Genomic DNA, 23,465 nt, shown 5'->3' with positions numbered 1-23,465 from the left:
CTAATCCAGTGATACCCTGTGTTGAGGGGGAAAAAAAAAAAGCAGGAGCTGTATTTCTTGTGTGTATATTTGTTAAGATTTCAGTGTTGCAAAATCTCCCTTCCCCATATCGCCACTGGCCTCTTCAAATGGATCTGATCAATTAGTCATACTGGCACAGACTTGCCCAGTCTAACTTGTGGACTCTATGGGAGTGGGTGACCCCTTCTTCAATACCAGGCTTGTCGTTGGCATCTTTGCAGCATTTGATCCTCAGATGTGTAAGGATCTTGTCTGAGTGACGTTCCATTTCCTTGATGTTGCTTGGGCTTTTCGGATAACGTAATTTTCATCCAGGACTGGTACTCAGCACCAGGATCAATCTCACTTAAGCTACCTCCACAGTACCCTTCCATATCAGGGGCTTTTTGGTGCTATAGCATATGGTAGACACTATATCGCTTTTGTTGCACCACAAGGAGTCAACATCAAGATGAACTATTTCATCATCATAGAATCATAAAATGATTTTGGTTGGAAAAGATCATTAAGATCAAGACCAACTGTTAACCTAGCACTGGCAAGTCCAACCACTAAACCATGTCCCCAAGCACCATATATATGCGCATTATAAATCTTCTTTCAGTCCTTCAGCCAAGGAGACCTTCCAAGCTAAGCAAACACCAGTACCCATCATAGGACAGTGGTAATAAAGCACATTAGCCTTGGGTTCCAGTGCGTCAAAATAGCCTCTAACTCTTCCTTCTTAGGACTAGGCTTATGTTGTATTCCATATGCTTTGGACCGGTCAGCTCTGGTAGAATCATAGAATCATTAAGGTTGGAAAAGACCTCTAAGATTATCAAGTCCAACCGTCAACCCAACACCACCATGCCTACTAAACCATGTCCTGAAGTGCCATCTCTACATGGTTTTTGAACACCTCCAGAGATATTTCATGTTACAGTGGCAGGAGCTGCCCTTTGTAGAGAAATATCCAGTGTTTTATTAAGAAGTGTACTTGGTTTGAGGTTTTTTTCTCTCTTCAAGACAGCAGGTTAGCTGATTGAATTAAGACAAGATTGAATATTGATCATCTTGATTGTGGTAGGTCAGTCTAGACAGTTCTGATATCAGGATGATACTGTGCTGCGTAAGGTGTCTTTATGCTTGCGCCTACTAGGACAATCATCTGGAATCCTGGTCTACCTCCATCATACTCCTTTCCAATGATTTCTGGATTATCTGTTGAGCTAATAGTGTGATAGCTCCTTTGGAGAGAGGCATTTTCAGTTAGAAAGTCTTTGCCTAGCAGTCCACAGTGTAGGGAGTTTACTTCGTTGGGGAGTTAACAAGAAGGCTTGTAACAGTGAAACTCTGAGTTCTGAAGGGGGACTTAAGTCTAGTGTTTAGACTGGGTCCACGCTTCAAGCCAACAAAGATCCTCTTATGTTGCACTTCAGAAATAAAACTGCTTTTTTTTACTGCTGATCAGAGAGTATGAAATAAGTCTATCCATTCACTATATTCATTTAGGATAAGTATCCTTAGCAGACCTATCCTAATTTATTTCTGATATAATGTCTGAATTTCACCTTCACTAGGAGATGAGCCAACCTGTTTTGTTGATTTTTCTTGAGCCTCTTGCATGTATGGCTAAGAATGTTCTTTGTTTCTTGATGTCAAAGGGTTGTTTCTCGCGTAGATTATACCAGAACATTCTGAGGGTCCTTTAGGATGTTTGTGTTAGTTTCTGACAAGTCCAGCAGAATATCCATTTTCCTGCAGAAGTCATCAAAGTTTCCAATTCATTATCTATAAAACAGCCAAGTTGGATTTGCCTTCTATCATAAGGGCTAAGAATCAAGCTGTATCTTGAAATACTTCCTTCACTGCTAGCTGCCAAATAGCTACCTTGATTACTAGCCATTCCTTTTTTTTTAACCCTTGTGCCCTTGCAGAGGCATACAGCACTGCTAATGGCACTCATAGACTTGTAGCATTAGTTGCATGAAGGGTCTTGACACCAATCTGCAAAAGATTTTCATTGGATAAAATACTAATTTTGGTGTTACTCAAATTGTGAACGTACATGTGAAGTACCACTTGTGGACAGATAAAAAAGCGAAGCAGTTTACCAGCATCCAGAATTAGTCAAGGTGTATGTACAGCATACGTTTGTGTAACATGCGTGTTTACTTCCTGCTTTCACTTTCTTCCTTCCAACACCTTCCTGCACTGGGATTCTGCAACTAAGGAAACATGCCAAGCCTAAACACGCCCTCTTTTTCTCTCTCTCTCTCCCCCCCTCCCCTTTTTTTTAAATACTTATGTGCACTTTGTATGATTAATACAAGTAGAACAATCTTCTAGGGTTGTAATTGATTATGGCATACATATATGTGTGTGTGACTATACTTCTCTAAAATTGCACAGCTAAGCAGACTTAGACAACTGTATGTCTGCTTATTACTAATGAACACCTTTGTGTGGGTTATATTGCTACTTTAAAGGCATTGGATACAGTCTGTGGATACAGTCTGTGCATCTAGAGAAAATGGATATGAGTATAGTCTTTTCATACTGGTTTTGAATGTATTTTTGCCGTCTTGGGTTAGTAAGATTCAAGGCATTGCTAAATTCTCATATTTTATTTAAGGCTCTGGAAAAAGCAAAAGAGGCTGGAAGAAAGGAAAGAGTATTGGTGAGACAACGTGAACAAATTGCTACTCCAGAAAACATCAACTTAGACCTCACTTACTCGGTAAGTGCTTGGAAATCTTCAATAAGTGAAAGGTGTTGGTAGCAAACCTCCTAAAGAGACGTTCCAGTGTTTGCAGACTGTGTTGTAACGTTCCTAGTAGTGTACCAGATCAGATATGGCCTATGTTTGGGGGCGAGGGAAGTTTATGAAGATAAAGTGAATGACTTCTTGAAGTTAAAAACTTAACATTGGATTGCAAAGATCGGTGTATATCATCAAGTCCATTCCCTTGCAATCTCAAGTACCAGAGAAACCACATAGTCAACATTAAGTGAAGAAGGATGCCTGTGAGCATCTATTCCAGCTACCTACTCACATACAAAACATGCATATCAAAATATAAAAGATGTAAACCGTGTACTACAAAAACAGATAGTCTAGAAAATGTAATGTGCCAAGAGAAGAAAACAGGAAAGATCAGACACTGCCTTTAACTTGAACCATAAAGTGACAGAGAATATATTACATGAAATAGGATATATTGATATTCCTGAATCTTAAAGCAGGTATCTACATTTATATTCTGGTTTTCAAATTAATAGTGGACTTTTCTTAAAAAAAGGATACGACATAAAAATACTTAGGGAGAGTTTAAAGTTGTACTCCAGGTAGTGCTGTAGAGAAAATTATTAACAATGAATACATTGGGTTAGGCAGACCTAGTAATTTATTTTATGGTGAAGGTCAGAGTAAAGCTGGGGAAATGTGGAGATATTTTACTTGATGCTAACAGAACTTCTGTTTTGAAACAATTTGGAAAAATTCTCTCTTCATAAACCGAGTGACCACAGGTAGTAGAACTGTTTTCCACATGTGGGGAGTCATAAGTGACACACAGTTTGTAAGATTATCTTGTGTGAATGGTTTTTTTTATACCCTTGCATTATAACATTGTGTTTACTTAGGTCTAAGGCCTGCTTAACATGACTTTTAATGGTAGTTATTTAAGTACAAAAATAAAAGAATTACCTAGAATAAGTAGATTTGAAACTTGTTTTCTTTATGTCAATGTACAACACCACAGATACATTAAAAGATGGAAAGCTTAAAACTGGTAAAAGCAATACTTCCAAGGTAAATTAATTTGAAATTATCTATTACAAATTCAAGTCTATTACTGGTGAGAGAACATTATCTTCTTGTACCTATAACTCCATTTTTCTATAGGTTCTTTTCAATCTGGCCAGTCAGTATGCTGCTAATGAACTGTATGCTGAAGCACTGAATACTTACCAAGTTATAGTGAAGAATAAGATGTTCAGCAATGGAGGTATGGTACGTTCCAAAGTGGATTAAAATTGGTAATCAGGCATTGAAAATAAGGACTTCGTGTGCATGATGTTGACTCAGAGATCTCAGCCCTCATGTCTGCCAGTCAGAGTCAATGACAGATACTCATAATCTCTGACTTGGTATAACTTAATGTGGTTTGGCTCTTGAACTCACAAAGTCTTTTCTGGCTAAGCTGAACATAAAGCTAAATATATTATTTTCTCATGCAGCACACTGTTGTCTGCTCTAATACTATTTTTTTTCTCTTTTGACTCAGCTTTCCCCTTCTGAAAGCTTCTTTTAGTATTTTGCACATCTTTGGGGCTCCTACAGTGCATTTTTCTGAGAGATGCTTATTTGCAGCTGTCTTACTGGAGGGTGCTATAAATAGTCTCAACCTCATCCTTCAATTCATAATCAGAATCAAAATACACCTTACATTGATAGTTCTTTCCAAGTTTTCATTACTACTTCATCTCCTTCTGAGTGAAAATTCACAGAAGGCTGTTTTGTGGAGTGCTTCTTTAAAGGGACATATGGAGCCCTATAATGAAGACAAATTTATTAAGTTGCTCTGCTCTGAAACTGAAACAATTTAGACATGCTGTAACTATGTTTTGAAAGACTGTAAGTCATTGACTTCTTTTGATAGGTAGGCTGAAGGTGAATATGGGAAATATATATTTAAAACAACGGAACTATTCCAAAGCTATCAAATTCTATCGTATGGCTCTAGACCAGATTCCTAGTGTCCACAAAGAGATGAGGTGAGTTTCTACTTGTAGGCATGGTTCTGAAATATAAATTTTGGATACAGTAGGATTTGATAGTTAAAATTATAACCTAATCCTGATTTCTTTCCTTAGGATTAAAATAATGCAAAATATCGGAGTTGCGTTTATTAAAACTGGCCAATACGTTGATGCCATTTCTTCGTTTGAACATATAATGAGCACGTCCCCAAACCTGAAGGCAGGCTTCAACTTGATCCTGTGTTATTTTGCTATTGGAAATGGTGAGCAAATGAAAAAAGCCTTCCAAAAACTGATTGCAGTTCCCTTGGAAGTGGATTATGATGACAAATACATTTCACCAAACGTAAGTTTGAACAAAATAAACTGTGTCTTTATAAATTAGGAGAAAGGGGGAGAGAGATTGAATGCCTGATTTACACTGAATATGTAAATCAATGTGTATATATGTATCTAAAACAACTGTCTTTTTACCAGCATGAACTTAGTTTGGCAGTACCGCTCAGAAGCGTAAAATAATGTTGAGAACATTAAAGTCCTTTTTTTTTTCTTTTCAAAAGATATGATGCACATAAAACACATACCACACGATTGTCTTCATAATGATTTTTTTTTTTTTTTAAATTAACCTGGGCTGACTTACATAGCTCACTGCTTTGCCTCCTTTATATAAAATTTTAATAAAATACTCATAAGCTAAAATAAAGGGAGCAAAGCAATGAGTGAGTTAACGCAAGTTATCTCAAATGAGTGCTAATAAAACTTGTAATACAGTCATGTTATTTTACAGAAGAAAATATTAGTGAAGTTTACTTATGCTTATTTTAGTTTATTAGACTTTGTTGGAAACTGTACTTCCTTTGTACCATGAAACCAGCAGCTCCTGATGTTAAAGACAGGAATAGAATCATAGAATGGTTTGGGTTGGAAAGGACCTCAAAGATCATCTAGTTCCAACCTCCCTGCCATGGGCAAAAGTGATCAATAGGTTTACCGTCCCTCTTAGAAAGGTCTTCTATAATCAAGGCAAGCCCTTTGTATTCTCTTAGCAGTCTTTTTTCAGTGATACAAAGCTTTCATTTTCAGTCCTAAAGATCAAAGATATAATTAGTCTTCAAACTATTTGCAGCTTAAGAGTAGCTGTTGCTTCCTATTGTTCTAGCATAAGCAAATAAAATTTAATATATGAAGCATATATATTTATTTATACTTATTGATTAATAAATATATAATTTCTTATATATTTTATATATAATTGAGATATATGTATAATTTCTCATATGAGAAATTATGTAACAGTAAGGATCATTAAACACTTGAATTAATTGAAGACTATGTAAGACCATTCATTAGAAGAAAAGCTTTAGAAGTTCTTTCTAAGGACAGGGAAGCTATAGTTTTAACAGGCATTCCAAGTTCTGTATTTTGTTATGAAGAAATCAGAAAAAAAGATTACAAAGTTTCCTTCTGGTCTTTATTTTGTATAAAACTATGATATATCCCCAGTAATGAGGAAGAGGCAGCTACCCATCATACCTGCATTAGTTCTTTTAGAACTAACAAAGATGTGTGATAGAAACCACAAGATGATCATGTGAGTTATTGTAATGAGAAGGTAGCACAAGTCCTCATCTGCTGAATACCACTGCAGTTCAGCAAGTGCTTAAACATGCTCTTATTTTTAAGCATGTGAGTATTCTCGCTGTGATTTTCAGCCTTCCCAGTCTGATGCATGTGGCATTTATTGCACTTGTTAACAACCCAAATGTGAGCTATGACCACATACGTGAGCAGAAAAACAGGATTAAAGTAGTTGTAACACCAAATTTCAGATTTTGTGGTTAGAAAACTGCTTCAAACTGAAGCTAGCTTTTTGAAATGTGAAAAGTAAATAACTGACATTATAGACTATGTAATTCGCATCAATTTATGTTTATAGTCATATTGTTTATAAAATAATTAAAATGCATGTATACTGGCATAATTTGCAGGGTTTTTGTCCCCCTCCAGGATGATCCACATACAAATCTACTGATGGAAGCCATTAAAAATGACAGCTTAAGACAAATAGAACGTGAGAGGTAATGACGGAGTCTATTCTTTCTTGACTATGATGTCATAGATTTTAGCTCCTGAAAGTATTATCAGTCTTCTCACATGTCCACAGCTTTTGTTATGAATGTGTCCTCATAATTCTTGGGGAAAAAACATGATTGGAATAACCAGTTGGATCACTCAGTTTAGTGTACTGCACTGTAGTATCCACCCCAAGAGGTATAGGTTATACTGCTTAAAACTTGCAGCATTGTTTGGTTGTTGTTGTTTGGTTTTTTTTTTTAAATATGACTACGGTGTACAGTAAAAGGAAAACAGAAGAAACTGAGAGCTTTATCGAGATACAGGGCAGTAGCAGGAGGTTGGTTAGATTGACTTCTAAGGTTGTCCTAAGTGCAGGAATAAGCAAGAACAAGATTTGGTTATTTTTTGTGTGTGTTTTTGAAATGGTGACATGTTTGTGTCTTGGTTTTTGTGGTGGTGCTGTGGCTTTTTTGTTTGTTTTTTTTCTTAGGAAATCCATGGCAGAGGAATACATCATGACAGCTGCTAAACTTATTGCACCGGTAATTGAGACATCTTTTGCAGTGGGCTATGACTGGTAAGAGTCAGCAGGACTTCTTTTCGTCTAAATTACATGCAAATCTTTCATGCCAGTTATGAAACCGGATTCACAGACATAAACAGCCTGGGAAACATAGCGTGTTGCACATCTCAAACATAGCGTCCAGGCTATTTTCAGTTTGCCTCCACAATGCTCTGCAGAAGAACAAAATAAAGCATTAGAGTCTATTCTGTGTTAAACATTAATTTCATTGTATTATTGAAACTCAATTGTTAATTATACATTTTGAACTGTTCCATATTAGCACAAAAAGAGCTTCTTAAATTTTAATTGAATTTGAAAATTCAAGAACTTTTAAAAGAAGTCCTGATAGACAATTGCTATGCAGAAGGCGATGATCACTGCTCTTTACTGTAAGTTTGAAGATAGTGTAATGAAGACATGGGGTGTCTAAGAAGTATCCGTAGAGTCATTATATAAAACACAGGAATCTATTATTAGAAAGGCTTATTTGCATTTCATTTATAAACTTAATGTTTATAAATGTAAACTTAATCTATTGTTTCTTAAACATTTATACAAGTGTATTCAGTGATAGGCTGCTGATGCAGTTGCAGAGTCATGGAATGGTAGGTGTTGGAAGGGACCTCTAGAGATCATCTAGTCCAACCCCCCTGCTAAAGCAGGACCACCTAGAGCATGTTGCACAGGATCACATCCAGGTGGGTTTTGAATATCTGCAGAGAAGGAGACTCCACAACCTCTCTGGGCAGCCTCTTCCAGTGCTCTGTCACCCTCAAAGTGAAGAAGTTTTTGCTCATACTGAGGTGGAACTTCCCTTGTCCTGTCACTGGGCACCACTGAAAAGAGTCTGGCCCCATCCTCTTGACACCTGCCCTTTAGATATTTATAAATGTTGATGAGATCCCCTCTCAGTCTTCTCTTCTCCAGGCTAAACAGACCCAGCTCTCTCAGCATCTGCAGCCACAGCATTACTAACGGATATATATGGTCAGTGTTTGGGAAGTGAAGGAAGTTTGATGTGAAAAGAGAACTTTCCTTTACCTGTCTTTTTTGGCCAATTAGGATTATTTTCAAATTTTGCAGATCCTATAATTATAATTTACTAATAAAGCTGTTTATACTAACGTCAAATACTCTCACACAAACATGTTTAGTCTGCTAGAGTCCACAAGGTGGTGTTTGATGGTTTAATAAACATGATAAGCTTATGATTTCCCTACTTTTGCCATTCACACATACAGAACTTAAGCAGTACGTCTTGGGAAAATTAGCTTGCTGCTTTAGAACTTGCTAGCGTGAGTAAGTCAAGTTTGTTTGCTCTGTGTCTTGTTTTTTGTTCAAGAAAACTGGAAAAAGTTGTCAGATATTCAGTTTCCTTAGTGCTATCCAGAAAATACTTGTTATGAAGTAACTCTTTCATATCTGTTCTGGCCAATTAAACAATTTCTAATGAGATGTGTGGGATCGTTTTGCATGTATCAGGACAGGTTTACTCTCTATTTTAGGCTGAGATGTTCAAGTCCAGTGAAGAAGTTTACCCAGCAGTTTGAGCTTGATTTTCCAAATACTACACTTTGTTATGAGTCCTCTGAGTATTAAATGTGCTTTTAATCAGATTAATATTATTTACAGAAATAAAGTGGGGACAAATAATCCTCAGATTTCATAACTTAAAATGTGACATAATCTTGGGACTATTCTGTCATATTCTGTAAGTTACAGTTGGATAGTTAAATCTCATTACATTTTATGGTTAAAAGATGTTAACAGTAACAACTGAAAACTGGTTTTTGACATTTCTTTTATTGCAGACAACTTTGCAGAAATTGCTAATTCTTTCAATATAATTTTTCCTCCAACATGTCTATACTTTGTATAGAGATTGTCCATTGTCTATAGGCATGTCTGTACTTTGTATAGAGATTGTCCATGTGCCAACCCAATTATAGCATCAGGCAGTTTGTTAAATTAAATTTTTGTTGGCAAATTAACCAACTATTGTAAGAAAAGGAAAAGACTTTCCACCACTTTAATCCCTTCCACCATTTTTTTTTTAAGTTGTTCACTTAGTGTGCTTAATTCCAAACAGTTTGAGAGAATAGTATATGCATACAACAAGTAAAGGTCTTACTTCAAATGATTAGGCAATTTTAAAGTACACTATGTCAAACCCTGGAAGATGGTGTCTGTGAATGAACATCTGAAATGTCTGCTGTGTTCTGTTCTGCCCTCATTTTATAGAAGACCCTAAGCCAAAAGTAACTGGGGGACAATCAGAAAGAGGTTTATTATTATGACTTTATTAGTAGTACGTAGCTTAGGGATGCAATCTGCAGTCTCTGGCTTTGTTCACTAAGCTGGTTTATGGGTTTGGTAGTAGATGCAACAGGAGATGAAGTTTGAAAAAATCAGCTGATAGAACATATCCAAAGGAAACGGTTTGAAAAATTATCTTAGTATCTGACATCAAGTATCACTTGGTGATGGAAAATAACATGATATTTAGGCAGCTGACTAAAAAAAAGTGAGAGCAGAGGTAGTATTATTAGGTAGGTTTTGGGAATGGAATAAAACATTTTTTCAAATATTTTTCATCAAAGTGCTCTTTGCCTCTGTAAAGAAAGAATAGCTAAGAACAACTAATTTTGGAAAACAAATTGGCTGCAAAAGTATGTAATTTAAAGTTGCATTTGCACAGATGCATTTTGTTTATCTTTATGCTTGCTTTTTGTTGCAGGTGTGTTGAAGTAGTAAAAGCTTCCCACTATGTAGAGTTAGCCAATGACCTAGAAATAAATAAAGCCACTACTTACTTGAGGCAGCAGGATTTTAACCAGGTATAGTAACTTTTCACATTACTACTTTTTAATTCTGTATTGTCAAAGATATTCTTCTTAGCCACAGCATATTTTTCAGCAAGGGCAAGAATGATTTATGCAAGCATAATAATTATATTGATGTTGCTCGGTAAAATAACTTTATAAAAACACTGGCAAGAGATGAGTTTTACCTAAATGAAATTTATGCCACAGAAGTTACAGTGAATGCAGTTCATGTCAAAATTAAGATACCTAAACTTAGTTACCTTCACTGTGTCCAACCTCTCATTACAGTTAATGGAACTGTAGTCTGGACAGTCAATAGAGCCTAGAAAGCACATTGCTAACCAACGTGGAGGTGTTTTCATTAGCATGAGCTGAATCTTTCTCTCAGTTAAGTTGACTATAATACCAAAATATATGCAGATGCAGTTCATATGTATCACTGCTGTTTATGTTATTGTGTTCTCACTGTTACCTATGTACTACAACATTCCCTAAAATACTATAATCTGACCTTGAACTTTAGTCAGTGCTCCTATCTTACCATTGAAATACAAACTGGAGTTAAATTAAGTATCTGCTCGGGAGTTTAGACAGTTCTGCATCTCTTATAAATTGCCCCCCTGGAGGGCACAGAGGGCTAGGATGAATCATCATTACCAAAAAGATATTGTAGCAGTGTAAGCTGCAGTGTATATTAGCAAATGAGGAAGCAAAAGAGAAGAGATATAGTATCAGTACTTCCAAGTAAAAGTATTGCTCAAAATTCATTAACTGGCAGAAGTTCAGAAGATAGATCTTTGTGATTTTACAGTTTTTATCATGCATATTATTACATGTTCCCTTTTCATTGTTTTGTTATATTTTTAAATATACATGTGAAGTAACTTTTGGCTATGTTGAAATTATTTATGTGTGTTTATGTAGGTAAGATCTCTTTCTACAACTGGCTGTCCAATCACTAGTTAGACAAATTTCTGCCAGTAAATTTTATGCTGAACTGCTTTACATGGTAAAAATCATCACAACTCTCTTGCTAATAAGTACAGCAGGCTCTTAACTGTAGCATTCCTTTTCAGTGCATATAAACTTCCAATGTAGGTGTATAAATAAATACCACAACTTACCATGTTTAAGTTTTTTGTATTATCCAAATGAATGTGCAACTTTCTTACAATGTTTTATTTTAAGACAAAGGCATTTTTTCCCTCTTAATCAAATTTTTAGAGGTTGTGGGACAACTTATAATACCAGATTTTCATCCAAATTGTCATGTGATGTTTCCTTTGCCTGTGAAAAAAGACTTGGTTTGAAATGTGAGCAGTTGGAAAACAGCTTGACCTGAACAAAAAGAAACTCAGGTGTCTGCTAGGATTTGCTCAATTTCCTTCTAACGTGCACTATTCAGTACATTCAATGATAGGAATGCTGAATAAATAAGAAGGAATATAGCAACCCCCAGGTTTGCACAAGCAGCAAGAACTATGAGAGATCATATACAGTAAAATTACAGCTGAAGCTGAATATACCTCTGTTATCTTCTAAGGTACTTCACCTTCTCATAGCTTGGAGGGATGCACACAGGGCACCGTGCTTAATGTAGTCTACTCATCCTTCTCATATTTAAGCTCTTCTGGTTTCCTGAGCTGCTCTTGCTCTTCCGGTCTGTCCTGTCATCTTCTCCTTCCCTGTAGATACAGCAACAGAGTTAGTTATCCTTTATTATACTTGCATGCTGGCTGAGAGCTTTTCTGAGATCAGGAAGCAGTTTGAGAGTTTGGAAAATTTGGGGCATATCTAGTTGCTTTATTGATGATAGCTTTTGGAGAGTGAGAGTGTTACAGGTAGGTGAACAGTCATATGATCTCAAGAATTTACTATTTTGATGGTCATTTTTTGCAATTTCTCGTTAGTATCCAGTATGGCTTAAAAAAAAATGTAAAAATCATTCTCAGAGGTAAAATGAGATACAGAGATGGTTGGTGATTATTCTGTGGAGTACTTCAATGGAGGGAGAGGGAAGGATGTTGGAGTAAGTGGAGTAGATGCTCTTTTTATTTTGATTATGTGATAGAAGACCTTTAACCTGCACTGGAACCACTTAATAGTAGAGTGGGACTGCAGAATGGTGATTGCACAGACTCTTTTTTTGTTCTAATAAAACTGCAGCTGCCACTTATATTCATCCTGTCTGTTGTTCATATACTTACTAACTCTCCACCTGCTCAACACACCTTTGGCTGAAGAACAAGAATGGAAACTTTTTGAAATATTCAGTTTCAAGGCTGAAAGCTTTATTGTGTTTCAAAAAAACCCCAAACAACCAAAACCCACCACCTAAAGCAGATTTCTGTTTTAACTGTAATGGGCTTAACTATGTGCTCATCATAATGAATATGTTATTTTAAAACAGTCCTAGACAAACAAAATCAGGATGGAAATTACCATAATATGTCTCGATTGTATTTTATTAGTGAGGGGGTTTGTGTAGTAGATATTTTGCATGCTTTCTTAATTTCAAAGAAAAACTTTGAAAATGAATTTAAACCCAAAATTCTGCAGGTTAGCCATGCAACTCCTTAACATCTCTGGCAGACCCTGCTTGGGTCAGGCAAGCTGCTTTGAAGTTTAAATTCTGTATGCAAATAATTCAGGTACATTGGAAAAAATAATTTGGACAATCTGTGTTTTGATTGTGAATCTAAGTAATGGTTATTGTTGAGATTAAAAAGTTAGAAGTTATTTAGAAATATACAAATTTAGCTGATGGTGCAGTGAGAGCATTTCTACTTTGTAAGGACAAAAGGGGTGTTGCTACGGATTTTCATCTTAGGGCTCATAATTGCTGAAATGGTTCGAGATCTGCAACATAATTTACCAGTAAGTGAACAGAGTTCAGTCATATGAACTTTTCATTATACACGAAAAAGAGGGTACTTCCACTCTAATCTTTACCAGCAAAGGTGCCACTTAGGAGTAAAAGCAAATCAGCTACAATGGGAAATGGCTTTTCAACTATATAGCTCTAAGTTTACTATAAATAAAGTCCATTGTAAGAAATGCACACTTTTACTCAAAGAAGCAGGTCTTTGCTTAAGAGTAGAGTACCTCAGATACAGTAGTGTTACATCTGTAAATATCTGGGACCATTCCCTTGTTGGAGAAAGTCAGAAATACCATATAAAAGTTTAAAATTATCATAGTTGAAGTCTTACATTTCAGAGACCACAAAATCTAAAGCCTAACTTCTTGATTGGAATTGGTGTATTTCTTTAGAGAATTTTCTATTATTAAGAGAATATTATGATCTTTAGTAGTTCATAGTTCTTGGGTGGAATGTAGTTGACAAAATCAATACACTACATCTGGCTGTATTTACTTCATCATTTTACACATCATTAGTACAGTCATCTTTTTTGTGTGAAGTAATGGTAAAAACGTTATGTATGACAGTCAATTAAAATGTGTTTCCTTTGTTTGTTTTGGCATTCCCCATACAGTATTCTGCATTCACTTTGATGTGTAAACAGCAGCTTATTGGTTTCATGTAAAGGAAGAAGGAAACTTTTGAATTGCTTATGTTGATGGCTAAATTGAGGTTGCCACATCTGTGTTGTAGTAGACAACAGAACTGGGCTCACTGTGATATTCTACCAGTTTGTGTAGCTAATATAAATATTTAGTGTAAAGAAGCCAGATTTTCTTAATAATTTAGTCTGCAGTTACAAATGTTATCACACAGTCAATGAAAAAAAAGTTGCCTTTTATTTCAAAGTGTATTTGATAGTTTATTAACTATAAAGATGTTTACTTTTTGTCCATAAACTTCTCTATTTTGAAGTTTATGAAATGTAGTCTTTATGTAAAAGATTTAAAAAAAAAATAAAAATCTTCTGGCCTCAGTCTTCACATTTGAGTACTTTCTAAACTTAGACATCTAGACATCATCGTCTTGTTACACAAAACAACTGCAAGTTGAAATCCAATCCTACGCTGTCTTGCATAATTTTTTTTATATAGCATGTACTTTTTTATCTTTTTAATAAGAGTTTTAATATCAATCCTTTTATGTTGGCTTAATTGGAAAAATAGGTATGGGAATTTTAATTAGTTGACTAGATCAAAAGCAAATAATATAAACTTGTGTTTTGTACATATAGAATTGTCAGGTATCTGTGTACTTTAAGGTAGCCATATCTAACCTAAATTTTGAAGAAGTAGTAAGTAGCCAATACAGTTGAAATGTTGTGACCAAGATTAATACTATGTCTAATACAGATATACTTCTGTGTGCACATGCTTACAAGCCTGTGTTACAAGCTCATGAAATTACCATGTATGTGAGTATATGAGTTGATAATGTTAGCTGTTTGTTACTGTTTGTCAATGCTTTCTGAAAGAATTTTGATATTGCTTCAGTGGGAAGTAAATTGTTTCCAAATTACTTCTAGGCACTGGAGACTTTAAAAATGTTCGAAAAAAAGGATAGCAGAGTAAAGAGTGCAGCTGCAACAAACCTTTCATTCCTTTATTATTTGGTAAGTGTTTGTTTCAACAAAACCAGTTAAGAACTGCAGTTTATGTAGAGACTTCTGTATCTCTGTAGCAATTTTTGTGTCTAAATAATCTCTGTAAACAACAAGAAACTGCATGTTAGAGTTGTTATTCTGGAACGCCCATTCTTGGCTCTAGCTGAGGTTTGGAGCATGTTTTCGGAGCATGAGATTTGTATCCTGTTGCTGCAAGGAAGAGTGAGATTGAGCCCCAGGCCGCAGAAGTATGCCTGCAGTGCAAGTTGTGCAGAAGCTCAGCAGCTGCATTTAAAACTCAGGTCCTGAAGACCCTGGCTGAACTTCAGGAACATGTGAAGTATGTAGCTTAGGCAGATGTGTTTGTGTATGAAGTTTGTAGGGTATGGGGATTTATTTTTGGTTTTTAAAGAAATATGACTTTGTTGCAACAAAGAAAACTTCTGGATTGAATGTAACGGAGTGGCAAAACACATCTCAGGTGTTAAGTTCTCTGAAACTTGAAAGGGATGATCTGCCTTAATGCTAATACACAAGGAATATTTTAGGACTAAAGAATGTATTATTTTTTTCATCTTCAATCTTTTGAAATTCCACTGTATTAACAGTAAGAAGCTACAGCTGCAAGAAAATTGACTGACTAATGACTAATACAATGTTTGTTTTGTTCATGTAGGAGAATGAATTGGCACAAGCAACTAACTATGCGGATTTAGCTGTAAATTCTGATAGGTACAATCCAGCAGCTCTAACTAACAAAGGAAATACTGTTTTTGCAAACGGAGACTATGAAAAAGCAGCTGAATTTTATAAGGAAGCTCTCAGGAATGATTCCTCATGCACTGAAGCACTTTATAATCTTGGTAAGCCAAAGGTGCTTTTGTGATTTAGCTTTTGCCTAAAGGTAACAATAGTGTTTCTGAGAATCTGGCTTTCAAAGTTTTCTTGTATAGAAATACATACTTATTATTACTTTATTTAGTAATTTATGTTATAGCAAGGTATTAATTTGTACTTCCTATTTGTTCTGTGAAAAAATACCAGTGTTAACAACATCAACTAGTAATTGCAGATGATTAAGTCACTTTGAAGGTAAAAACTTTTATTATCTATTAAAGTTTTAGCATTATTAAACCATCAGAGACATTCACCTCTAAAAGTCCTTACTTTCCCTCATTCATCGTGTTCAAAAAGTGAGATTACATGTGTTCTTGGTTTTTGATTAGGTTCGTGTTCCTTGTGTTTATCAGTTTGGTAAGTCATACTAGCTGGTAAGAATTATAAGCATGGCTCTCCAAAACAGAGTCCATCAATGTCAAGGCAGTTACACTGTCTCAAAGTACTGTGTTCCTATTTCATTTTTCTTGGTTATTCTGTCAGTTAATATGCTGAAGTCATCTCTTTTTCATTACATTGATACTGTAAACTTTATTTTTAGGTTTAACATACAAGAAGTTAAACAGAATAGATGAAGCTTTGGATTGTTTTCTGAAACTCCATGCAATCCTTCGAAACAGTGCCCAAGTCCTTCACCAGATAGCAAACATGTATCTTTTCCTGGATTATGATAAGGGATCGTGGTTTTAGTAAACTCATTTAATCTGAAATGTGTTTCAATCATGACACAACAACTTAGAAATTTCCTGTAGCGCCCATTATAATTAGGATGATCATGCATAGATTCATTCTCTAATGTCTGTAAAAACAAGAACAGAACTTACAACCTTCTAGGATGTTTCCAGTGAAGTGAAGAAATATATTAAGACTGTTTACATTGCAGGGAATACATTTAAACTCAGTATTAAAGTGTTTCCTGGAATATTTAAAATGCTGCTGATTTTATTATGCAAATAATGTGGCAGATGTAAGCACAATTGAGTAAAACCTTTAAGAAAAAAATAATACAGTTAATGAAAGTGAAGTTCTGTTCTGAAAGCTATTTTCAGATTAGTTAGTGTACGTGTAAGAAAATAGTTGTCTCCCAGCACTGCAAAAGCTCAACAGATTGAAAGCTGAGGAAGGGAGGGGTTGGCTTTGCATATCACCGGTGATACTCTGCACTACGAATTTCTGAGGATGTGCAAACTAATAAAATCTTCCCCAAGGCAGAACAGATTCCAGTTGCTGTACAACACTTTTAGGAATAGTGAAGGTAATAAAAATATATTTTAGTCAGTAAAATAAGTAACCTCCAAAAACTCAGAAGGGCTGTAATCTCTATTCCTTGCGTAGCCACTTTACAACAGCATAAATGGCCCTACAGCTCCCAGTTCCCATCTGGGGGAGAACTTCTCTGCTCCACTGCTGTGTAAAACTGCTTTCCACCAACGCTCACAAGCTTTTTCCATGAAGGGTAGGGTAGGGTGCAGCAGAAACTGAAAAAACATGTTGGGCAGGAGCTCCAGCTCACGTTACTGCAGAGGTCTGAGCCATTGTGCTGCTCAGGGGTGACTGAGGAGAGGAGAGCAGGCTGCAGGCCTAATTACAGCTAAAGCCGCCTCTGTTGTCTGGACCAGAATCGTACGCTGTCTGTGCTGTGCTTCTTAGACGTACAGCAGAAAATCTCACTGCAGGCAAATGTCTGTTCTTGAGATCAGTTTTACCTAATCACTTATTTTAGGACAAAATGGTGTATTACGAAAAACTAATCAACTTGTAAAGGTTACAAATAAATTGCCTGATTCTTGCACTTCGTTCTTAGAAATGAGGAAGTCAAAGTAAAATTAGTGACAGAGAGAGGAGAACCAAGCCCAAAGTTTTGTTGAGCCCAAAGTGGTTTTAAGGTGAAGTAGCAGGCAAAGTCTCTGAACATTTCCCTTTCTTCAGCATAACAAAAATACTTCCTGATACAAATGAAATCATGAAAATAATGTGTTAAAAAAAAAAAAAAAAAAAAAAAAAAAAAAGAAATCCCAATGTGTCTCCACACTACAGTGACTGGCGTATCTGTCCAGCAGATTAGGGATTACATTAGGAAAAGCAGTAGGAATTCTGAATAAATCAAAATATCGGCATCAGTCCTTGACTGAAGAAAACTCAGATATGAGATCATGGAAGATCCCAATCAAGCCATAGAGTGGCTCCTGCAGTTGATCAGTGTAGTACCAACTGATCCACATGTACTTTCAAAGCTAGGGAAATTATATGATAATGAAGGTGATAAATCCCAAGCTTTTCATTATTATTATGAGGTACTTGCTCTTTATTGCTTTTCCAATGTGCTTTCTCATGTTTAAAGAACACTTTGTCATAGGTTACTATATCAAATTAACAATTGATTCATTGAAACTCCTAAAAATGTCATTTAAAAAAAAAGATTTTTGGGGAGAGAGAGTTATCAAAACCTAATTTTTGTAGTCAGATCGATCCTAAGGAAATGCATAGCCTGTGTTTCCACATGGTATTTGACCTCAGACTGTCATTTTTCATGTGGTCATTGCTTACATTGACCCCTAACAATTTTAATTTAAAATGTAGTCTGAGACGAAATAAAAAATAGATCTAAAAATATAATTTCAAATGTGTGTAACATGACTGCATTAATTGGAAGCTGTATAATGGATATGGAGATGTAAATATAATGTGTCTGTGTTTATGTGTCTAAGTTTATATATATTTTTTTAATGGTACAGCTACACATTAGGTATACACGGATATCTTAAACCAGCTATAGTACTGTCTGTAGTTTGTAGAGATTCTCCTGTTTTAGAAACAGGAATAAGACAGGAAGTTGCTTTGCTGTGAGGGTTTTTTTTAATCTGTGTAAAGCGAGGATGACCAAAATCTGTGTTGCAATCTGAATACTAGTGGAGTTGTGCTTGATGATAATTTTGCTGCTTATTTCTGTGGGAATTTCTAAAAAGCCAAAAATGTTATTTATGTACATAGGTATTTCATAGAAAAGAATGCTCTTTGGTGATTTTTCCAGCAGACTGATTTGAGTGTGGAATTGTATACATTTTAGTTAGCATTGTTTAACATTTTAGGTAACTTACATGTAGACATGATCTAAGTAAACATTTTTGCTGTTGCAAACTATTTAAAATAATATTTCAAATAAGGCTAAATGGAAAATGTGACAGACTCATCTCAGGTAACTTCTAAAAAGCATTCAGTAGTTAGAAAACTTGGCATGAGGGTTTTTTTTTTTTCTTTCCCCAGGATTACTTAGTATAGCACACTACTTCCATTCATATATTACACGTTTTTGGCATCTGGAGAATTAAACACTTGACTAAGATATTCCAGAAGTAACATAAAGATGTTGTTTATCACTAAAATTGTGTTTCTTTCACCTTTCCTATTTTGTCAGTCATACCGGTATTTCCCTTCAAACATTGAGGTCATTGAATGGCTTGGAGCCTATTACATTGACACCCAGTTCTGTGAAAAAGCCATTGAGTACTTTGAAAGAGCAGCACTTATCCTGTAAGTAATTATTATTTTATGCCCACTCAAATATTTTGTGATTAGACATCCAGAAGTATACCTAGAGATAAATTAGTTGGGTAACTTTAATACTATAAGTAAATACCACAGTTAAATATTTGAGATATTATTTTCTCAAGTTTCTCTTTGTTTACGGTGTGGTTTTGCGCTTATTGTGCAATTCCAGTATTAACTAAGATCCTCCATTTGGTCCAAGATAGTATTAGGTATTAGAATCTCTTTTCTCTGTTCTTTGCCATTATACAGAGCTATGAAGCGGGGAACAGCTCTCCTAAGCCACCAAGACCTCCTCCTGTATGGCTTTATGTGAAATATTTCCTTTCTATTATTTTATCATGCGGCAAGGATTTGATGGTTTAGATAAATGCATCTTTTAGCAGTTCTTGCTGCATTTCCACTTGTCACATAACTTCTACTCCCATAAAAAGGCTATTAATTACGAGTAAGGTATAGAAGTAAGCAAAAATGTGCAGTGCAGAATTACCAATGGTTAGTGAAAATAAGTTGACAGATCAAACTAATCCTGATAGAGATATTCGAAATATATTGAGTTTAGTTCAGCAACTTATTTGCTGCAATTGTCCTTTAGCAGAATATGATGCACTTAAGAAAGTATATAAGCCATACATTTTATTTTAGATCAGAAAGGGAGCTTACCAGGCAAATGGTTAATAAACGAAAATCTGATCAAATCTAAATCTGTGATCCAGAGTTCAAACAGAATTCTAAAAAAACATGCACGTGGTCTTTTTATGTGGAAGCAAATATTTGTCTATATATTCATGAAGAATTTTGTGTTAATAGATGAACTAAAATTCATGCAAGCAAAATTCACTCCAACAAGTGTGAATTTCTCTATTTTTGTGTTTTGGGAAAACTATCAAAAATCAGGCTAAGGAAAACTCAGTTATTGCTTGTCTTGTGATAATCTAAAATTTAGCATTATTTTTGTTCTGTGAATCTGAATGACATACATGAACAGGACAGCATGTGAACAAAAAATTGTACAGTATTATTCAAGGAAAGATTATACTGCAAATAGGTGTTTAGAAGTTCAGTAAAAAATACTACTGGTTTTGAAAGGGCTTGAGTTAGAGTAGACATGAATTACAGACAAGAAAATCTGAGATTTCAATAAGGATTAAAAATTGAAACAAAAATAAATAGAAAAAACATAGACTTCCCCCAAATTGTGGTATAATTACAAAGTAATAGAAATGTAGATTAGATGAAAATACACTGGAGGCAGTTCACAGAAACCACTTTTCACAGGTTTGCCAGCATTCTTTTCAGTATAAATACTAGCCACCTTAAAAAACTGTATTTTAGTCAAGCTATGAGATCGCATATGCTGGCGTTCACGGCCTTCTTAGAAACTTTGGAAAGAAACAGCTGAAACTAAAAAGCATTATTTCATAATCTTGTTTTGGCAAAGATCTAAATATTTTATGCTTAATGTTGCACTCAGTCGATGCATGAAATATGAAGTATGTGGATTGGAAAGTACTTACTAATAATTGGCATATGAAATTCTGCATTATTATTTGTAATTGTAATCTATCTGTAATACAGAGAAACTATTTCTCTGTGGGATGAGATTGTTAATAGTAGAAAACAGAACATAGATGTTTTGGTGTTTATTTAGTATTAAAAATAGAGTCTAGATATGCTAATTGATCAATATGAATGTTAGGTTATAAATTGCTACTAAGGTAAATAAAGTTAGATTTTAAAATTATAACTTTATTTTAACCATGGCCAGCATTTTTTAGTTTAACGTTGTTTAATGTATTCAGTGTTTTAATCACAATAATTAGATTTTAATTTGCATTCTGAGATAACATGCTAGACAATGAACTGAGAAACCATTTTTCATTATTTTACATTTTACAAGCATGCACAAATCACTAATAAAAGGAGTTGTGCAGCTAATGCTGGCTGCTGACAATTTATTCGCTCTAGAATTTTCATACTGAAGTGTGTAATAAACTTTATTATGGTGTCTGCTTGGTTGCTTTTATTGTTTGCAGGAGACACATTTGGCTGAAACTAAAAAAAGGTGAAGCAGCTGCCTTTCATAAGCTTGTTTGGCAACTACCAGATTTGGAGTTAAAAATTGCCTGTGTGGTGACTGGAGGCAAAAATTGAAAAGAAGTATAAAACTGTTCTGAAAGTGTTAGTGTGCAATGCCTGTGGGATATGCTACTGTTGAATTGTAAGCCACATGTGAAAAGTGCTTTGGCTTATAAAGCATCCTTACATTGTTGATGTGAAAATTTCCTAATTTTCTCATCATCTTGATAATAATAGAGAAAAGTCCAACAGTTTTGTTGTACATGCTCAAACTTCTCAAATATTTTCTCTGACCGTATCTATTACCGTTATGTGCTAAAAAGAAAACGAAAGGTAGCAGGATGACACAGGAGAAGCCAGAGTTTGAAGCTGTAAGTGGGGAGTGTGCTTTCTGGCAAGGATCCCTTGGGCACGCTTGGGACCCTCTTGGTAGGACTTCCTCAGAATGCAGTTTAGCGTTTTGTTCTCCCCCATTACATGGTTCTGTACCTCAGACAGAGATTAGTGGTTCACATGTCAGGTCTACTAATTGTAACTGGTGCACAGAATCATGAGCAGGAGAAAGACTATCACAGAGGACTACAAATGTGTGACATCGAGGCCTGAACACAGGAGTATGACGTAGGGATAAACTATGTGAACTAAGCAGGCTGAATTCTTCTTAGGAAGGCAGTATGGTAGGTGAAAAATTTTCAGAGTAGCTTAATAGTAGGTCTTTACCAATGTTATGCAGATTATTTTCCTTACTCATTGTTTGGCACTCTGCATAATTTTATTTTATTTATATGCAGACCGACACAAGTGAAGTGGCAGCTGATGGTTGCCAGTTGCTACAGGGGAAGCGGTAAGTTCTGTAACTTTTTTGTAATTGGAGGTTTGTATATTTATTTTTTTTAATGAGTTGGGGTTCTGAAGCCTGGAGAATATATGAAGGGGACTTATAAGAAGGATGGAGAGAGACTTTTTACCAGGGCCTGTAGTGACAAGATAAGGGGCAACAGTTTTAAACTCAAAGAGCATAGATTTAGATTAGAGATAAGGAAAAAATTTTTACAGTGAGGGTGGTGAGGCACTGGAACAGGTTGCCCAGAGAAGTTGTGGATGCCCCCTCCCTGGAAGTGTTCAAGGCCAGGTTGGATGAGGCTTTGGGCAACCTGGTCTAGTGGAGGGTGTCCCTGCCCATGGCAGGGGGTTGGAACTAGATGGTCTTTAAGGTCCTTTCCAACCCAAGCCATTCTAGGATTCTATGATTTGTTTTGATATTTTTTTCTTTTGATCCTTTCTGCCTGATATGAATACTGGTCCTAAAGTTTGTTTGAAAATTCAGTTACATACTATTTTGTTATAAATTTTCTGTGTATATATAATAAAACATGACTTTTTTTTAAGTCCAGGATGTGTACCTGCACTGACTTATGCATGAAACGCTCCTTGTGCTGTTAAATAGTTAAAGAAGATACTACAGCATGAATTACCTGATAGGTTTTTTAAATGTAATTGTACTCCCATCTGATCTGACATAAGTAATTAGATTTTAAAGTTGCTTAATTCCCATTCCTTTTCAACAGCAGGTATAATTTTCGATATTAAAATAGTATTTGCATTACACAAACAAAAGACAGTCTTAATGTGCTGTATTTTCTTACTAGGAATATAATATGTCAATAAGCAAAACAGAAAGAGACTAATCTTTCTGGTTTTTTTTAACACCTAAAATGCATTCAAGACATTTGATGATGTAAATGATACTCTTCTTTCTTGCTGTCCCATTTTGTCACTCTCCTTTATGCTTCTTTAGAACTTTGCGGAACAGACTTCCGTAATAAATAAGTGCATTTTCTCACTCTGCTCAGTTATATAATACAATAGTGAGAAAAGGACCTGGGGAAGTCAGTGAATTAAGGTCCGCACCACCCAAAATTAGACAGATTAACTGTTTTCCCAGCAAAGAAACACAATGGATTTGGCTGCTTTTTAGATCATTTATGATTCATTGGCAAAATTCCCAGCTTATCGTGTTAACATAGCAGGTCAGTTTGATCTCTACCTTGCACTAGGAAAATAAAAACTGAAGGCAAAAATCTTAAAGAATAATTACTTCACTACCAGATCTGGGCAAAGGAGAGACACACAATTAGTATTCTGATGTAAGGAAGGGTAGGCAGAGTTCAGCTGTTAATC

General features: G+C 35.4%; 1 protein-coding gene across 5 annotated transcripts in view; it reads left to right on the top strand.

Annotated features, from left to right (window-relative positions):
• Positions 1–23,465, top strand: part of IFT88 (intraflagellar transport 88) — a 51,005-nt gene that overhangs the window by 8,092 nt on the left and 19,448 nt on the right. For 4 of the 5 annotated variants that reach the window (XM_075742211.1, XM_075742210.1, XM_075742212.1 and 1 more), the window contains exons 9-21: positions 2,639–2,743; positions 3,911–4,013; positions 4,668–4,782; positions 4,882–5,113; positions 6,778–6,848; positions 7,337–7,423; positions 10,149–10,248; positions 14,685–14,771; positions 15,439–15,625; positions 16,201–16,309; positions 17,803–17,953; positions 19,075–19,190; positions 22,076–22,128. In XM_075742211.1, the coding sequence (XP_075598326.1) occupies positions 2,639–2,743; positions 3,911–4,013; positions 4,668–4,782; positions 4,882–5,113; positions 6,778–6,848; positions 7,337–7,423; positions 10,149–10,248; positions 14,685–14,771; positions 15,439–15,625; positions 16,201–16,309; positions 17,803–17,953; positions 19,075–19,190; positions 22,076–22,128 (1,516 nt within the window). Of the gene's footprint in view, positions 1–2,638; positions 2,744–3,910; positions 4,014–4,667; positions 4,783–4,881; positions 5,114–6,777; positions 6,849–7,336; positions 7,424–10,148; positions 10,249–14,684; positions 14,772–15,438; positions 15,626–16,200; positions 16,310–17,802; positions 17,954–19,074; positions 19,191–19,457; positions 21,139–22,075; positions 22,129–23,465 lie in introns of those variants that run through there. The other variant, XM_075742213.1, reaches the window with a different exon arrangement.

Source organism: Balearica regulorum, chromosome 1, assembly GCF_011004875.1.
Source record: "Balearica regulorum gibbericeps isolate bBalReg1 chromosome 1, bBalReg1.pri, whole genome shotgun sequence".
NCBI lineage: Eukaryota > Metazoa > Chordata > Aves > Gruiformes > Gruidae > Balearica > Balearica regulorum.
Note: the sequence above shows the minus strand (reverse complement) of the source record. Positions and strands in the feature narration are given on the sequence as shown.